Source organism: Chiloscyllium plagiosum, chromosome 41 (genome assembly GCF_004010195.1).
Source record: "Chiloscyllium plagiosum isolate BGI_BamShark_2017 chromosome 41, ASM401019v2, whole genome shotgun sequence".
In the NCBI taxonomy this organism is placed as follows: Eukaryota; Metazoa; Chordata; class Chondrichthyes; order Orectolobiformes; family Hemiscylliidae; genus Chiloscyllium; species Chiloscyllium plagiosum.
In genome coordinates this window covers 5,522,625-5,540,928 of record NC_057750.1, presented here as the reverse complement: position 1 = coordinate 5,540,928, position 18,304 = coordinate 5,522,625, and the positions used below count along the sequence as shown (strand labels likewise).

At 43.4% G+C, this 18,304-nt stretch overlaps 2 protein-coding genes across 3 annotated transcripts in view; one reads left to right on the top strand and one right to left on the bottom strand.

Annotated features, from left to right (window-relative positions):
• Nucleotides 1-4,662: 4,662 nt before the first annotated feature.
• Nucleotides 4,663-9,330, top strand: opa3 (outer mitochondrial membrane lipid metabolism regulator OPA3). The gene is made up of 2 exons (XM_043680818.1): nt 4,663-4,869; nt 6,751-9,330. Exons 1-2 carry the CDS (start codon nt 4,728-4,730, stop codon nt 7,074-7,076), a joined length of 468 nt encoding a protein of 155 aa, XP_043536753.1. The 5' UTR covers nt 4,663-4,727; the 3' UTR covers nt 7,077-9,330.
• A 3,226-nt stretch (nt 9,331-12,556) lies between these two features.
• ccdc61 (coiled-coil domain containing 61) overlaps nt 12,557-18,304 on the bottom strand; it is a 35,313-nt gene continuing 29,565 nt past the window's right edge. Inside the window, exons 12-14 of one of the 2 annotated variants that reach the window (XM_043680816.1) lie at nt 17,618-17,681; nt 15,817-15,889; nt 12,557-13,437 (exon numbers count right to left, since the gene is read on the bottom strand). In XM_043680816.1, coding sequence (XP_043536751.1) covers nt 13,286-13,437; nt 15,817-15,889; nt 17,618-17,681 — 289 coding nt within the window. In that variant the 3' untranslated portion in view covers nt 12,557-13,285. The remainder of the gene's footprint in view (nt 13,438-15,816; nt 15,890-17,617; nt 17,682-18,304) is intronic. The other variant, XM_043680817.1, reaches the window with a different exon arrangement.

Sequence of the window (18,304 nt, the reverse complement as noted above, 5' to 3'; positions counted from 1 at the left end):
GGAAAGCAAATCTTAGCAGGACTTATACACTTAATGGTAAGGTCCTAGGGAGTGTTGCTGAACAAAGAGACCTTGGAGTGCAGGTTCATAGCTCCTTGAAAGTGGAGTCGCAGGTAGATAGGATAGTGAAGAAGGCATTTGGTATGCTTTCCTTTATTGGTCAGAGTATTGAGTACTGGAGTTGGGAGGTCATGTTGCGACTGTACAGGATCTCAGGGAGAATATTGGGCGGCACGGTGGCACAGTGGTTAGCACTGCTGCCTCACAGCACTAGAGACCCGGGTTCAATTCCTGCCTCAGGCGACTCTGTGTGGAGTTTGCACATTCTCCCCGTGTCTGCATGGGTTTCCTCTGGGTGCTCTGGTTTACTCCCACAATCCAAAAATGTGGAGGTTAGGTGAATTGGCCATGCTAAATTGTCCGTAGTGTTGGGTAAATGTAGGGCAATGGGTCTGGGTGGGTTGTGCTTCGGAGGGTTGGTGTGGACTTGTTGGGCTGACGGGGCTGTTTCCACACTGTAAGTAATCTAATCTAATCTACAGAACTGGCTCAAAGGTAGAAGACACAGGGTGGTGGTGGAGGGTTGTTTTTCAGACTGGAGGCCTGTGACCAGTGGAGTGCCACAAGGATCGGTGCTGGGTCCTCTACTTTTTGTCATTTACATATGTGAGCAAAAGAGATATAGTTAGTAAGTTTGTGGGTGACACCAAAATGCAGGCACTGCATTTGGGAAAGCAAATCTTAGCAGGACTTATACACTTAATGGTAAGGTCCTAGGGAGTGTTGCTGAACAAAGAGACCTTGGAATGCAGGTTCATAGCTCCTTGAAAGTGGAGTCGCAGGTAGATAGGATAGTGAAGAAGGCGTTTGGTATGCTTTCCTTTATTGGTCAGAGTATTGAGTACAGGAGTTGGGAGGTCATGTTGCGGCTGTACAGGGCATTGGTTAGGCCACTGTTGGAATATTGCGTGCAATTCTGGTCTCCTTCCTATCGGAAAGATGTTGTGAAACTTGAAAGGGTTCAGAAAAGATTTACAAAGATGTTGCCAGGGTTGGAGGATTTGAGCTACAGGGAGAGGCTGAACAGGCTGGGGCTGTTTTCCCTGGAGCATCGGAGGCTGAGGGCTGACCTTATAGAGGTTTACAAAATTATGAGGGGCATGGATAGGGTAAATAGGCAAAGTCTTTTCTCTGGGGTCGCGGAGTCCAGAACTAGAGGGCATAGGTTTTTGGTAAGAGGGGAAAGATATAAAAGAGACCTATGGGACAACTTTTTCACACAGAGGGTGGTATGTGTATAGAATGAGCTGCCAGAGGAAGTGGTGGATGCAGGTACAATTGTAACATTTAAGAGGCATTTGGATGGGTATATGAATAGGAAGTGTTGGAGGGATATGGGCCAGGTACTGGCAGGTGGAACTAGATTGGGTTGGAATATCTGGTCGACATGGACGGGTTGGACCAAAGGGTCTGTTTCCGTGCTGTACATCTCTGTGACATTCAATAATATAAACATTCATATACATACACTTCCAATAATATAAACACACACATTTGATATTATAAACACATACACATTCAATAATATAAACACATACATACACACACATTCAATAATATAAACACACACATTCAATAATATAAAAACACACACACATTCAGTAATATAAACACACACATACACACACATCCAATAATATAAACACATACTTCAATAATATAAAACACACACATTCAATAATATAAACACATCTTCAATTATATAAGCACATACACACACACATTCAATAATATAAAAACACACACACATTCAGTAATATAAACACACACATACACACACATCCAATAATATAAACACATACTTCAATAATATAAAACACACACATTCAATAATATAAACACATCTTCAATTATATAAGCACATACACACACACATTCAATAATATAAAAACACACACACATTCAGTAATATAAACACACACATACACACACATCCAATAATATAAACACATACTTCAATAATATAAAACACACACATTCAATAATATAAACACATCTTCAATTATATAAGCACATACACACACACATTCAATAATATAAAAACACACACATTCAATAATATAAACACACACACATATTCAATATAAACACACACGCATTCAATAATATGCACATAGACATTCAATAATATAGACACATACACACACATTCAAGAATATAAACACACACATTCTAGAATATAAACACATACACACACATTCAATGATGTAAACACACATATACAATAATATAAAGATATACATACATTCAATAATATAAACACATACGCATATAATATATGAACACATACACACATTTAATAATATAAACACATACACATTTGATAATATAAACACACACATTCAATAATATAGACACACACATAATATATTAACCCCAACACACATGCACACACACATATAATATATAAACACACACACACACATCCAATAATATAAACACACTTTTGAATATTCTGGGTTGAATTTCTGAGTCGGTGTCAGTCTCCCAGACACGTGGCCTCTCACCCCACCCCTTCCCTGGCTACACCCCTTCTGCTCTAAGGAGAAGCCTGCCCATCTTCTCTAGGTTTACCCCTAATGGCTTGTTGTATCGAGGGAGATCTGGAGAAATGGGGACAATTTATGGGGAATTTGCAAGCAATCCTCCCCGGCTACACCCCTTCTGCTCTAAGGAGAAGCCTGCCCATCTTCTCTAGGTTTACCCTAATGGCTTGTTGTATCGAGGGAGATCTGGAGAAATGGGGACAATTTATGGGGAATTTGCAAGCAATCCTGCCATCTAGTGTTGCCATACAGTAATGCAAATTAAATTAAAATTGGATAATGTGAAAAGTCATCTAGGAGAAAGTGAGGACTGCAGATGCTGGAGATCAGAGCTGAAAATGTGTTGCTGGAAAAGCGCAGCAGGTCAGGCAGCATCCAAGGAGCAGGGTTTCTCCTGCTCCTTGGGCTGCTGCCTGACCTGCTGCGCTTTGCCAGCAACACATTTTCAGCTAATGTTAAAAATTATACAACACCAGGTTATAATCCAACAGGTTTATTTGGAAGCACTAGATTTCAGAGCACTGCTCTTTCATCAGGTAACTAGTGGGGCAGGATGATAAGACACAGAATCTATATCAAAAGATCAAAGTGTCATGCAATAGGGATAGGGTGGGGCAGCAAGTCTGGATGAGATGCTCTTTGCAGGGCCGGTGCATACTAAAGGGGACGAATGGCCTCTGTCTGGACTGTAGGGATTCCACGATTCTATATCTTCTAAGTGAAGTAGTGATTTGTCTACAGAACATTCAATCTGACCCATATCCCTCCAAACCCTTCCTATTCATATACCCATCCAAATGATGCTGCACAGGAGGTTACTGAGTAAGATAAGGGCCCATGGTATCAAATGCAAGGTGCTAGCATGGATAGAAGCTTGGCTGTCTGGCAGAAAGCAGACAATGGGGATAAAAGGGTCCTTCTCAGTATGGCAGCCAGTGACAAGTGGTGTTCCACAAGGTTCAGTGTTGGGTTCACTTTAGACATTAATGATCAAGATGAAGGAACTGAGGGAATTCTGGCTAGGTTTGCAGATGATAAAGATAGGAAGAGGGGCAGGTAGCATTGAGGAGACTGGGAGGCTGCAGAAGGATTTGTACAGGTTAGGAGAGCAGGCAAATAAGTGGCAGATGGAGTACAATGTGGGAAAGTGTGTGGTCATGCATCTTGGTAGGAAGAATAGAGGAATGGAGTATTTTCTAAAGGGAAGAAAATTCATAAGTCTGAAGTGCAAAGAGACTTGGGTGTTCTAGTCCAGGATCCACTCAAGGTAAACTTGCAACTTGAGTCAGTAGTTAGGAAGTCAAATGCAATGATGGTATTTATTTTGAGAGGACTTGAACATAAAAGCAGGTATGTACTTCTGAGGCTCTCTAAGGCTCTGGTCAGACCACATTTGGAGTATTGTGCGCAGTTTCGGGCCCCATGTCTCAGGAAGGATGTACTGGCCCTGGAGCGTGTTCAGAGGAGATTCACGAGAATGGTCCCAGGAAAGAATAGCTTAACACATGAGGAACGCTAGAGGACTCTGAGTCTATACTCGATGGAGTTTAGAAGGAGGGGATCTAATTGAAATATGCAGAATACTGAATGGCCTAGACAGAGCGGATGTTGGGAAGATGTTTCCATTGGTAGGAAATATTAAGACCTGAGGGCACAGCCTTAGAGTAAAGGGAAGACCTTTCAGATTGGAAATAAAGTGAAAATTATTCAGCCAGACAATGGTGAATCTATGGAATTCACTGCCACAGAAGGCTGTGGAGGCCAGGTCATGGAGTATATTTAGGACTGAGATAGATAGGTTCTTGATTGTCAAGGGGATCAAGGGCTACAGGGAGAAAGTGGGAAAATGGGGTTGAGAAACTTATCAGCCATGATTGAATGGAGGAGCAGACTCAATGGGCTGAATGGCCTAACTTCCGCTCCAATATCTTATGGTCTTAAGTGATGATTATCAAAGGTTATGTTAACAAATGGACTTTATTGTTGTAAAGGATGGAGTGTTGGGCACTAGCCCTTTAAGAGAATGACGTTCTATGGGTGATGTAACGTCACAAGGGGCGGCTCGAATGACGTCATCGTGAGGGCGGGACGTGTCCTGCGGAAGTGACGAAGGCGGTCGCCATGGTGGTCGGCGCGTTCCCCATCGCCAAGCTGCTGATGCTCGGGATCCGCCAGGTCAGCCGACCGCTCGCCAACTCCATCAAGGCTAACGCCCGGAGGAATGAGTTCTTTAAGCGTTATGTCTGCTTGCCGCCGGCGCAGGGTGAGTGAGGCAGCGACTCAGCCTGAAGCGGGTAGGCCGCTCGGTGAGGGGGCGGGGCCTGATCGCCGGAAGCCTCCCCTCCGCCGTCGGTGACAGACAGCCATCCGGCCAATGGGGGCCGCAGGACCGGCGCCTTGACCAATCACGTTGTCGGTGGCGCTGATCGACAGCTGGGGGAGGGGGGTGGTTCCTGGTGAATGTCACTTTGAGGCTTGAGAGAGGAACCACTATAGAATGGTGCAGGAGGCCACTCAGCCCATCGCATCAGTACAGGCTCCCTGAGCATTTTCACTCTGTTTAATAATACCTTGAAAGTGGACTAGATAGGATAAAGAGACAAAAATAAAACCCTGCAGATGCTGGAATCCAAGGTAGACAGGCAGGAGGCTCCAGGAGTCAACATTCTGGGTATATCCCTTCTTCAGGACTGAGGTTAGAGGTACGGGGAACTGCAGATAAAAGGGTGGGGAGAGGGGTAGGGCGGTGAGGTAGAGATAGGCGAACACAGTTGGTGGGTATGACCAAGTTGGTTGATGGGAAGAATGAAGGAAAGCATATGGTACACTTTCCTTTATTGGTCAGAGTATCGAGTACAGGAGTTGGAAGGTCATGTTGCGGCTGTACAGGGCATTGGTTAGGCCGCTGTTGGAATATTGCGTGCAATTCTGGTCTCCTTCCTATCGGAAAGAAGTTGTGAAACTTGAAAGGGTTCAGGAAAGATTTACAAGGATGTTGCTAGGGTTGGAGGATTTGAGCTACAGGGAGAGGCTGAACAGGCTGGGGCTGTTTTCCCTGGAGCGTCGGAGGCTGAGGGTGACCTTTATAGAGGCTATAAAATCATGATGGACATGGATAGGGCTAATAGACAAATTTTTCCCCAGGGTAGCAGAGTCCAAAAATAGAAAGCATAGATTTAAGGTGAGAGGGGAAAGATTTGAAAGGGACTTGAGGGGGAATGTTTTCACACAGAATGAATGTTTTCATTCATTTCACATGTATTGAATGAGCTGCCAGAGGAAGTGGGGGAGGCTCACACAGTTACATTTAAAATGAATAGGAAGGATTTAAAGGGATATGGGTCAAATGGGTGTTTCAGTTTAAGATATCTGGTTGGCATGGACAAGTTGGACCAAAGAGACCATTTCTATGCTGTACAGCTCTAGGATACAGAAGGCTATGGAGGCCAAGTCACTAAAGATAGATTCAAGGGGAGAGGAGGGAAGGGTGAAGGTTTGTTGGGGTGGGGAATGGATGAGAGGGTCTGAGGAGGAGCAATGGAAAGTAAGAGTGCAGGGGACGGGGTAAATAAGGTGGTGAGGGTAATTGATAGGCAGGCTTTGGAGTTGTGAATCTGGCCACATAGGAATGGACTGCTACGAGTTACTGTCAATTTCACTGGATTTGGGCCCTTCAACAGATTCTCCTCAGGAAAGCTGTAATTTCAGATAGGGCGGTGAAAGGAATAATTTGTGCATGCACTCCTTGATTGACTTCAACACCCAAAATGCTGATAACATTCCCATCTGCCAGGGCTCTGTTTCAGCTCTAATTGCCCAAGGTAGAATTTTGAAAGTTGGCTATCTGTTCAACCACAGAGGGCATCATAGGTAAATCTGATCGAGTATACATACCTTCAAGCAAGATCTGGGGAAGGGCATGATTGGATAGTGATTGCAAGCAGAAGCTCTAGTTGGTTTTAACTAGAATGTGGAATGTCAGTCATGGTGTGCATAGCCTTTGGTGATGGAGGTGAATTTAGCACAGTCTGGGGATAGAAAGTCAACTAGGTGTTGGAGATGGACTGTTCGGGAGGCAGCAGAAGTCCTGTAACAGATGTTGAGATAGAGACTGCAACCTGACCTGGTGGCCTTTCTGTTGCAGCCTATCACTGGATTGAAATGAAAACCAAGATGAGGATCATGGGGTTCAAAAGTGGTATGGTGCAACCCTTGAGCGAGGAGGTCGCAGCAGAACTGGGCGCTGAGCTTCTGGGAGAGGGCATTGTATTCTTCATCGGAGGCGCCTGCATCTTTGCCGAGTACATGAGGCAGTCCACCAACGCGGCAAGAAAAGAGGAGGAACTGAACAGCACGTTGCAGAACCTGCAGGAGCAGGTTGCCCAGCTCTCCCTGACTATCGAGGAACTTGATGCCCGGATCCGAGAAAACAATCGTCTTATCCACTCACTCCCTCAGCCCTCGAAGTAGCACTCTGAGCCGAGGTTTGACGGTTGGGAAAAAAAAACTCCTTGATGGGGATGAAAGTTGCCCCCAGTTCAGACAACTGCTTGGGTTTTAAAAAACTCTTCCAAGTGAGTCCTGCTATATTGGGATGTGGGAGCAGGGGGGGTTTGAGCACTGAAGACTAATCACTTGCCTGCTATAAATACCTCCAATTTTGACATGCACACACGTTGATGCTGTAAATTCCTTAGTCCTGTTTGTACTTTTGTTCGAATTCATGGCTGTATAAACCATTGTTTGGGCTATCACAGCGTGTGTGCCTTGGAACCCCTGTAACAGTTTGGCAATCATGAGTTTAAATTTTGCCAGGTTGCGTCAAACCATTCCCTGGTTTCATTCTCAGTTTCATGCCACGTAGCGACTTCACACGGGAAGAACCATCAGCTGGAAGGAATGATAGACTCATAACAGTGCCTTGCAGAAACTGCCTTTGGGAACCAGTGTCACCCTGACTTGCCTTGTTTGAGTAAAGCAAGTCTCTCTGTCTCGTCCATAATAGCGTCCACTGCCTGGAAAACACTATTGTCTTTGGGAATTTTGGCCAAACAGTGTATTTCTCAACATGCAACGTTGCCACATTTGAGTTTATGTTCCTGTCTGCATTTTAGTTCTGTGTACGCCTGGAACAGAGGATGTATTAAAGATTTTAAGACTGGACAATGACAAGAAACATACATCTCACACCATTAGGATGAACTGTGACTTTTCTTTCTTGCAATCTTTTAACAGTATGCTAAATATGTCCAGTAACAAGACAATGGGTAAAATTTTAAAGGGATACCAAATGCAAATTTATGTAAAGAAATGACATGGCACCCCAACAGCTTCAGACAGGGAACGGATGTCTGCCCTTAGTATCCCACCTCCTGATCTTATATTGCAGTTAGACTCACCTGGTGTTAGTGTCCGAGCCAGTGATTATTTACAAGTAAAAAGTTGATCATGTTTCTTCATTTCTGATGGAGTTATAAATTTCAGCAGTAAAGGGCTGAATTTGGTTTCCATTCTATTAACTGTAGCATGTTTTTTTTTTGTTGGTGGGAACGGATTGAGGTTCCTCCCCTGTACCTTTCTCCTCAATCCTGCCACAATATTAATATTTTGCTGAAGTACATAGATGTACAACATCAAGTTGAGCTGTGCAAACTCACTGCGGCAAAAAAGGCCTTTCTGAATCTGTGGTTTAATCCCAGGAGTGTTCGAAGGTGGGTGATGCTTGAGTAAATGTTAGGTGTCTGCCTGGGGTAATGAATTAAGGGTGTATTTAAACCATTTTAGCTTGGTTCTCAAATTGGCAACATGATGCAGGGAGACTCAGCACTTTGTAGTCATGTCAGTTGATTTAGAATTATGCTTGCTCTATGACCACTTTCTCAAGTACCACTTTTATTGAAAATACACTTGAGTATTAGCCATTGGCTTCATTAAGATGTTTTCACATCAAAAATAAATTTGTGCAGGCCAAATTGTCACTTGTAATGATACAATTGTACAAATGGACTAAAGTGTTACAGTTTCATCAGCATTACAGTGGCTGGGAGTGGTGTGGCCCTGTTAAAATGGCTAGTGTGGTGTACCTCCAAATTTCACATGCAGGCCAACTGTGGCTTAGAGGAAAGCTCACTTGCCTGTACATCAAGTCCCAATTCAGAGAGACTGGAGCATAGTACGTTTGACTAATACTCCCAGTACAGTACTGTGTCACTGGTACAGTGTTGGAGATGCTACCTTTCAGTGGCAAACACTGGTCTGTGATAGTGATGTCAACAGCATAGGTTCAATTCCTACACTAGCTGAAGTTACCATGAAGGCTTCTCCTTCTCAACCACTTCCCCTAGCCTGAACCATAGTAACTCAGGTTAAACCACCACCAGTTCTCTCTCACTTCGATGTGACTGTGTACCTATGGTCCAGTAGGACTTTGGCTCCTGCATTTTTTTTTAGAAAAAGCAATGGTTACTTGACTCTTGACATTAGACTGTGACCCTCTCAGCTTCTCCGTCCATCCCTCCCCCAGCAATCTCTGCTCATTCCAAGATTGCAAAGGCCAGGTGTGGAGTGTCATGTGGCAGTAGACAGAGATCTGCGAGTGTGTGTATGGTCTCAGCTTAGCAGTGTGATCTTTGCTTTAATGACTGGAATGCCCACTTATCTTGTAATAAAAGATTTATTTACAAAACATTGTAAAATAATTATAAATAAAATCTATTGATGACAATGTGATGTTTTAAAACTGGAATATAATGAAGCCTAGTAACAGTAGGCTTGCCCACCAAGCATGCTTAAGGACAACAGTAAATTGTAGCTGTCTACCAAATCTTTATCACTCTTCCTGTTGATGGTGGCGATGGACTAAGGAAGAGTTGCAGAAATTAATGCTGAGTCTGAAGTTAGAAGCAGTTTAATTATGACCATAGGATGGCCACTGAACCTACAACTAAAATAAGCACCTTCCACCTCACTTTTAAACTACCAGCTTTGTAGTAACTATGCACTACTCATACCTCATTAAGTACGAAAGAACCTTTGCTATAGGTTAAAGCTGCCTTGGTGAAAATCAGACACAGCTGCAAGTCTGATATCAAAAGGTGTCTGAAACCAAATGGTCAGAATATCAACTGCACTATTAGTTCTGGATGCTGATTGAGCATTGAGTTTTTTAATTCAAGATTGGGATGTAGGAGAGCTACAGCAAGGAGGTTACTAAGTCATCCACAAGTTACAGCTTCAACATCCAGCTCAGTGTGGCACAGGTAAAACTCTCAGTATTACAAAAGGTTCCTGCTATCCTCGACAGCACCGTATTAGTTGATAGTGAGGAAATGAATTTGACGACTAACTGGGATTGAGCTCACCGGAACCCAAACCAAAACAAACGCTAAAATAAAAATGGATCGTAAAAATGGATTCCTCAAACTAAATCTGAAGCATTGTATCAAGTTGTGAGAATTTAGCCACTGGAAATAAAAAAAAAGCACAGTATTTGCAAGCATTGGTCACAACGTCATACAGATGGCAGCAGAAACTGTGGCACTGTTGCAAGTTTTAGTCACCCAGGGGTACCGTCAACACATCCCAGGCCATCCCCGGAAAACAGCAAAGGCTGAATTTATTTAAGGGCGAGTTGGATGGATTTCTTAGTTTAGTGGCGAGACAGGAAAGTGGAACTTTGGACCTGATAAGATCAGCCACAATCTTACTGTACAGTGGAGCAGGCACAAGGGACTGAATGACCTCCTCATGCCCCGAGCTGATAATTCAGAACCAGATTTCACAAGACACCACAAATTTCCCACAAACACATTTCACTCTTGAATTACATCCAGTTTGCCATTACATTTACCTCAAAATTAAGTAAAAAAAAATTAATAAAAACATGTTTAAAAATGGACATGAACTGACTAGGTCAAAATCCACAGTAGCTGGTCAGTCTTTAATTCTCCAGACATCATTACACAAGCAGCACAGGGGAGGGTCATCTGAAAGTCACAGACAAGATTAAAAACAGCAAAGATTTCTCAAGTGTTGCTGTGCAATTGGTTTGAGAGAGATTTCAAGAGGTGAAACAGGGAAAATAGAAACAAACAGAAAGCTGCATAATCTACAAATACAGAGAGCATTCAGGCAAAGTCACTTTAGAAATCATGCACCTGATTCTTAAGAGTGAAAGGTCTCAGTTGGCCAAAAAGTCTTGAGTGGTAATCTTACTGCAGAGCAAAAGAATGTTGAAGGGAATAAAAAAGGCTAAATACCAACTATTACTTAAATTGCTGCTTTAAGGCTGAGAGAGAGAGAGAGAGAGAGATTCTTGATCAGTAGGGGAAATCAAGGGTTACAGGGAAAGGGCAGGATTGTGGACGTGAGGAGTGTTGGATTAGCCATGATCATATTGCATGTCTTAAGGGGCTGAATGGCCTCTTCCTGTTCTTATTCCACTCTTAACAGGCATCAGTGGAAACTGCTATGGGTAAATTTTGAAATGATACTCAGGAATCCTTCAAAAATGAACTTGTAGATATGGAGCGAAAATGTTGTAAGTATTAAATAAATAAGTTGATGCTAAAATAGGGACAAATCATTCTGATTAAATAGTCTTTCTTTATAATAGGAGAGATTGCCTCTGAAGAAAACAGGCCCAATCTCACGGAAACTTACAAAATTCTTAAAAGGACTCAACCGTGTGGATGTAGAAAGAATGTTTCACTGGCTGTGGGTCTCAGTTTCACAGTAAAGGGGGGGGGGATTTATTCACTCTCGGGGTTAGTAAATCTTTGGAATTCTTGACCTCAGAAGGTTGGAGGCCCAAACACTTAAGTAGTTTCAAGACAGAAATCCATAGGTTTCAAGAGAAAATAGCTTTGAGGTAAATCAGCCATGATCTAAGACGGCACAGCAGGCTCAAAGGGCTGAATGGCCTACTCTTGATATCAGTTAATTGTTAGGTACACGGCACCATTGTAAAGTTATTCTGCCTTATGTTTTTTTTTTGGTGCTGCAGCCAGACCTTTCAGGAGTGGAATCAAGAAACACTTTTCATTTTCTATCGTTCATCGCCTGCCAAAGTGCCAGAGAAACTCAGCAGGTCTGGTGGCGTGTGTTGAGAGAGAAACAGAGTCAACACGGAGGGTTGAGTGCGGTTCCTCTTCAGTATGAAAAGGGTGGTAGAAATAGGATGGGTTTTATGCCATAGGTAGGCAGCTGGAGGCACTGTAGAACAATGAGAAGGTCAGAAAGCAGAAGAGATAAAATTATGAAACAATAGGCAAAGAGTGAAGATAGAGGTTTGGAACTCATTTCCAAAGACAGCAACAAGTGCTAGCTAAATCCATTATTAATTATGAATCAAATTTAGTCTGTTGGCCAAAGGCATGAATAGGAGTCAAAGGAAGGCAAGTGGAGCTCAGTTGCAGCTCAGACAAGAACTCAAGGAATGATGAGTAAGGAGCAAGGGGCTAAGTGACTGACTCCTTATCCCTAGACCACATTTAGTTCATTGGACAACCATGTGTGTCTTCTGCCCTGTGATGCTCGAATGTCTGCGCTGGTCTGATATGGGAATTACAAACAGGGAATCTAGCACTCAGTTACTTCATACAGCTCTCTGAATATTGTACAGGACACTGGGGAGAACCACAATCTGTATTCATGTGAAAACGATGTGGAGGTGCCAGTGTTGGACTGGGTGGTCAAGGTCAAAAGTCACACGACATCAGGTTCAGTCCAACAGGTTTATTTGAAATCACAAGCTTTTGAACCCTTCGTGGGCTGAGCTTTGAAAGCTTGTGTTTTGAAATAAACCTGTTGGACTATAACCTGGTGTGTTTTGGAGATGCCAGTGTTGGACTGGGATATACAAAATTAAAAATCACACAACACCAGGTTATAGTCCAACAGGTTTAATTGGAAGCACACTAGCTTTCAGAGTGCTGCTCCTTCATCCAAAAGCTTGTGCTTTCAATTAAACCTGTTGGACTATAACCTGGTGTTGTGATTTTTAACTCTGGTGTTGTGTGACTTTCTGACTTCATGTGAAAAGTTTGGGAGTCCATTTTCACCAGCCACTGGTTGCGATCTCCCAAGTGAGGAACTACCAGGATAGACAACTGGCTAGAAATTGGTTACACCTCGTCAAAACCAGCTCCAGACACACAACAATCTCGGTTAATCATTCTATAGTGTTGCATTTTGGCCAAGAGGTTTATCAAATAGTGTAATAGTCACACAAAGGTGACAACTCTCACAGATTGTCCAGAAACTTATCCTATTTTCTATATAAAAAACAAAAGAAAATTCCTATCTGCAGCGAACAAATCTAGTCATTCAGTTCTTCCATCTAGTCTGAGAAAAGGAGGGCCGGTTTAGCACACGCAGGTTGGCTGCTTCTGACCTGGGCTACATGGGTGGTGTCGGGCAGGTTGTGTCTGTGCCCACAGGCTCCTGCCTCACCCTGCCCTCCGTCCCCTCCCGTGCCCTCAGTTTGTCATACAGCACCCGCCGGAAGGATCTGCTCCTCAGCTCACTCGGTCCGTGCGCCAAGCTTCTCCATGTACTCCTGCAACGCGTTGAGCCTGGCATCGATTTCAGAAAGGTCGCACGAGTCTAGATAATTTTCTGGAGGGAGTGGGGGAAGAAAGGCTTTTAGACGATTCCACCTTTGGAAATCCAACTCGGTATCAGAGTTGTGCTAAACACATAAACACTACTTTGTTCCTCTGCTTGCACACTTGCTGAGCCAGGTAGTTTCCGCACCACATCTGCACGGCCGACGGCTCCTTCGCCCGGTTCTTCTTGCTCTCCAACAGGAATCTTGCACCCAGCAGTGGGGCTGAAATCAGGGGTTCAGGTTATAGCAAGAGGAATGGAATGTAAATGTCGGCATGATTCGCTACAGGCGTACAGGGGGTCGGGGACACCACATCTGGAGTACTGTGTACAGCTTCAGCCTCCTTAGGACATTATTGTATTGGAAGCGGCTCAGAGAGGGTTCACTCTTGGCAGTTAATGTACGAGGAAAAGGTTGGATTAAGTTCAGCCTGTATCGATCGATTTTAAGAGAACGAGAGGTGACATTATTGAGACATACAAGATCCTGAACAGACTGGTCCGGGCCAAAAAAAGGTGTCTCCCTTTGACGGAGAGATTGGAACTAGGGGATGCAGTTTAAAAACAAAGGGTGGAGATAAGGAGGAACGTTGACTCTCAGAGGGTCTGAATCTATGGACGTCTTCCCCTAATAGCAATGGGGGCGGATGGGGTCAAAGTGTACTGGAGGTAGGCAGGAAAGTGAAGCCGAGACCACAATCAAATCAGCAATGATCATACTGAATAGCCTACTGCTCCGAATTTGTACATTATTTGTAAGATGCACAAAACCAGTATTCCTGATCTACAATGAGCTTAAGAGATATTTCACCACCTAGGGGGCTCCCTCTATGATTCAGGCACTCCCCACCTGAATGCTTTTCTCCTTCCGTTCTGTGGCACGCTGTAATCTATCCTCAATCCCCTCCCATTTCTCATCCACACGCTGTCCTTTGGCAAAAACACATTTCACACTGACACCAACGGCACCCACCATCACCCCTTCAACTGTTCACTTGCTGAAGTTATCGCTCAAATAAAAGCCAAATGCTGCAGATATTGGAAAACTTACATAAATACAGGAAGTGACAGAGAAACTGAGCAGGTCTGGTAGCATCTGTGAAGAACACAGTGTGACTCAAACTGATAAGCTCTGAAGAAGAATCATACTGGACTTGAAACGTTTCTCTCTCCAATACCATAGAGTAAAACAGCACAGGAACAGACCTTTCGGTCCAACCAGCCCATACCAACCATAATCCCAAACTAAACTAGCCCCACCTGCCCGCACTCGGACCATATCCCTCCAAACACTTTTTATTCATGTACTTTTAAACATTGTAACTGTACTTGCATCTGACACTTTTTCTGGATGCTCATTCTACATACAGATTACCCTCTGTGTAAAAAAACAAATTGTCCATTATGTCTTTTTAAATCTTTCTCCTTTCACCTTAAAAGTATGCCCCCAGTATTGAAATGCCCCACCCTAGAGAAAAGACACCTGCCATTCGCCCATGATTTTATAAACCTCTACAAAGGTCACCCCTCAACCCCCTACGCTCCAGTGAGAAAAGTCCCAGCAGATCCAGACTCTCACTATAACAGAAACCCTCCATTCCCTGGTAAATCTCTTCTGAACCCTCTCCAGTTTAACAAAGTCCTTTCTCATAACAGGGCGACCAGGACTGCACACAGTGCTCCAGAACAGGCCTCACCAACATCATGTACAACCTCAATGTTCCAACTCTTATACTCAAAGGTGTGAACAATAAAGGCAAGCATGCTAAAGCTAAACTGTGGAGTTTCTCTGGGATTTTGTTTTAATCTTAGCCAAAAGATGATCAGGCTGCTTGTCCAACATCCAGCTTTGAAGCAGCAGAAATTTCCTCCAACTTCACACTGGGGAGAGGTTCCAGCCCAATTTAACACTGGGGAGAAAAGTTTCTAGCTCCTGCTTGAGACCAGATTCCCTAGTTACTGACTCCATCCCTCTCCCTGGTGACTGAATGTTCGCAAGCTGAGTAACATTGATTCAAAGTTAGGCTTCTGCTCAAGATTTTCTTCTCATTCCTGAAACATCAACTGACTTTTCTCCTATTTCCTCTCACCTGCTACTGAAAGTGTCCTTCATCCCTTTGCCACTTTGAGTGGACTATTCCGATGCAGTTTTGGCTGGTCTCTCACACTGCTGTCCAAGTCAAATTCCACTCCACCATCATCCCTATGCTCGCCAACCGACACTGGCTCTCAGTAAAGCAACACTGCAGTTCTCCAATCCTCACTTTTGTATTCATATCCTTCCCAGGCCTAATCTCTATAACCTCCTCCAGGCTCATGACCATCCGAGATCTCAGCACTCCTTTAACTCCAGCCTCTTGAGATTTTAATCATTCCGTGCCTTCAAATGCCTGGGCCCTAAACTCTGCAATTCCCTCCCTAAACCCTCTCCACTTTGATGTCAAGATGTCAAACCTACACCGTTGACCCTATGTTTGACCATATGAGATGGTGGAATACTTAATTCTTTATTGCAATGAAGCAACTTGGAATGTTGTAATATGTTAAACGCGCTGATGTTCAGTGCAAGGAACTATTACATTGTATAGAATCATGTGCTTACCTTTGTCAGATACCTTGTTTTGTTTAGTTGGGGTGCTGGCTAAACGTTTCTTTGCTTTTGGTTTTCTTTGAGGCTGGAAAAAACAAAGAGGCTGAGACTTCATTGAATCACAGCACAATGGAGGCCACTCAGCCTCTCTCTCCAGTTCGATCCATTTAGCTGCAGTTCCCTTCCCTTTCTAGATGGTCTACAGATTCATTCCTTTCAAGCATCAGTATGCTCTCTCAAAATCTGCCATCTCAGGACCAAGACTATGTTGGATTTTGAATTCTGGCTCAGGAGGGAGGAAATGGACTGGTGCCAAGAGAGACTGCATTCGGTCTGTCACCCACACCTAACTGAACCGTCCACTTACATTTGTGCCAAAGATCGAGTCCTTGTACTAAGTGTGGTCCCAGCATGGCTAAGCATTTAAGATAGATTGTAATGGTTAAAGTTTTAGCTTAATTTCTCTATTTTTTGACTTAATGCTAAGAGTGACTGTAATGTTTAACTTTTAACTTTCTTCTTTATTTCTTTCTACCTTGTTCTTACGTTTTTGTACCTAGCAGCTTGTACCTAAGAGTGGAACTTGTGGTGACATTGAAAATTTTTCACAGTACTCCGGTACTTGAGTAGAGTCATAAAGCACGGAAACAGACCCTTCGGTCCAACTCGTACACGCCGTCCAGATATTCCTAAATTAATCTAATCCCAATTGCCAGCACCTGGCCCATATCCCTCTAAACCCTTCCAATTCATATACCCATCCAGATGCCGTTTAACGTTGTAATTGTACCAGCCTCCACCACTTCCTCTGGCAGCTCATTCCATACATGCACCACCCTCTGCATGAATAAGTTGCCCCTTAGGTCCCTTTTATATCTTTCCCCTCTCACCCTAACCTTATGCCCTCTAGTTTTGCATGCCCCTACCCCAAGGAAAAGACCTTGACTATTTACCCTATCCATGTCCCTCATGATGATTTTATAAACCTCTATAAGGTCACCCCTCAGCCTCTGATGCTCCAGGGAAAACAGCCCCAGCCTATACATCCTCTCCCTATAGCTCAAACCCTCCAACCCTGGCAACATCCTTGTAAATCTTTTCTGAACCCTTTCATGTTTCACATCATCCTTTCTATAGCAGGGAGATTAGAACAGCATTCCAAAAGTGGCCTAACCAGTACATGTGCCGATAAAGTCTAAATCTAAAACTATAACAACATTTAAAAGGCATCTGAATAGGAAGGGTTTAGAGGGATATGGGCCAATTACTGGCTAATAGGACTAGATTAGGTTGGGATACCTGGTCGGCATAGATGAGTTGTATCAAAGGGTCTGTTTCCATGCTGTACATCTCTATGACTCTAAAGATGGGGAAGGAACAGCAGAGAGAAGGCGATGAAATTTACAAGTGCGTCTCACAAAGAGTCAACATCAGGACTATACCTCAATTAGCGTCACTATACAAGAAGTTGAATGATCATTGTTTGTGGGAGCGTGCTGTGAGCCCTGTTCCTTACATTACAACTGTGACAGCACTTCCAATGTACATGATCAGTTGTAAAGTTGGGACATCCTGAGATTGTTAAAGGCGCTATAAAACTGCAAATGTTTCTTACTATCTACTGTGAAATTTAACCTTTAGAAATAGTGTCATCCTGAGACAATGAGAGCTGTTTTCGGCAGCACATTCAGACATGGTCCACAGTAGAGAATGGTTTGACTGGTGGACAGAGTTCAAAGCAAAATCATTCTATAAATTACAGGGTACATAACTTGTGGGATTCTGGCTTTCCGTTGATCAGGAATCTACTCACCAAGTTTGGACTGCTCCAAGATGCCAATCCCAATGGCCGTTTAGGTTTCCTGCTTCTCTGCAATCTGTTATTGGAGGGGGAGCAAGGAGCAAAATTAAAAAAAACATTATTCTTAGACTAGTTACAGACTGCTGGATATTTTAGTAAAGTTTCAACAAGAGTGAGTGATTAAATCTGCAACTCCTCATCTGTGCTGCGAGTGTCCTGAATTATACTGAGTGGTCAAATAAATCAGGACTGACCAGTGAAACATATAAACCTGAAAGAAAACCAGAAATTGCTGGAGAAACTCAGCAAGTCTGGCAGCATCTGTGGAGAGAAAGCAGAGTTAATGTTCCTAGTCCAGTGACCCTTCTTCAGAACAGGTAAACCTGGAATCTGACACAAAGCATCTTAAACACAAAGGCCATTAACTAAATTGTGCTTGAACTTTCTGACGGAGCTATCTAGTTAGTTGTATTCCCCTGCTCTTTCACCCTTGACCTGCAATTGTTATTAAAATACAGATTCAATGTACACATCCAAGTTCTATGAAAGTTTAGTTCACGGTAAGTTTTCTTGAGGTAGAAAGAAAAGGCAGGTTACTTGTAACATACAGTGTGACCCTTTACAATCACTGGGACACTGGTGTGTCACTACAGATTTCTGATTGTGGTTGATGTTTTAACAATATCTGGGACCACAGTC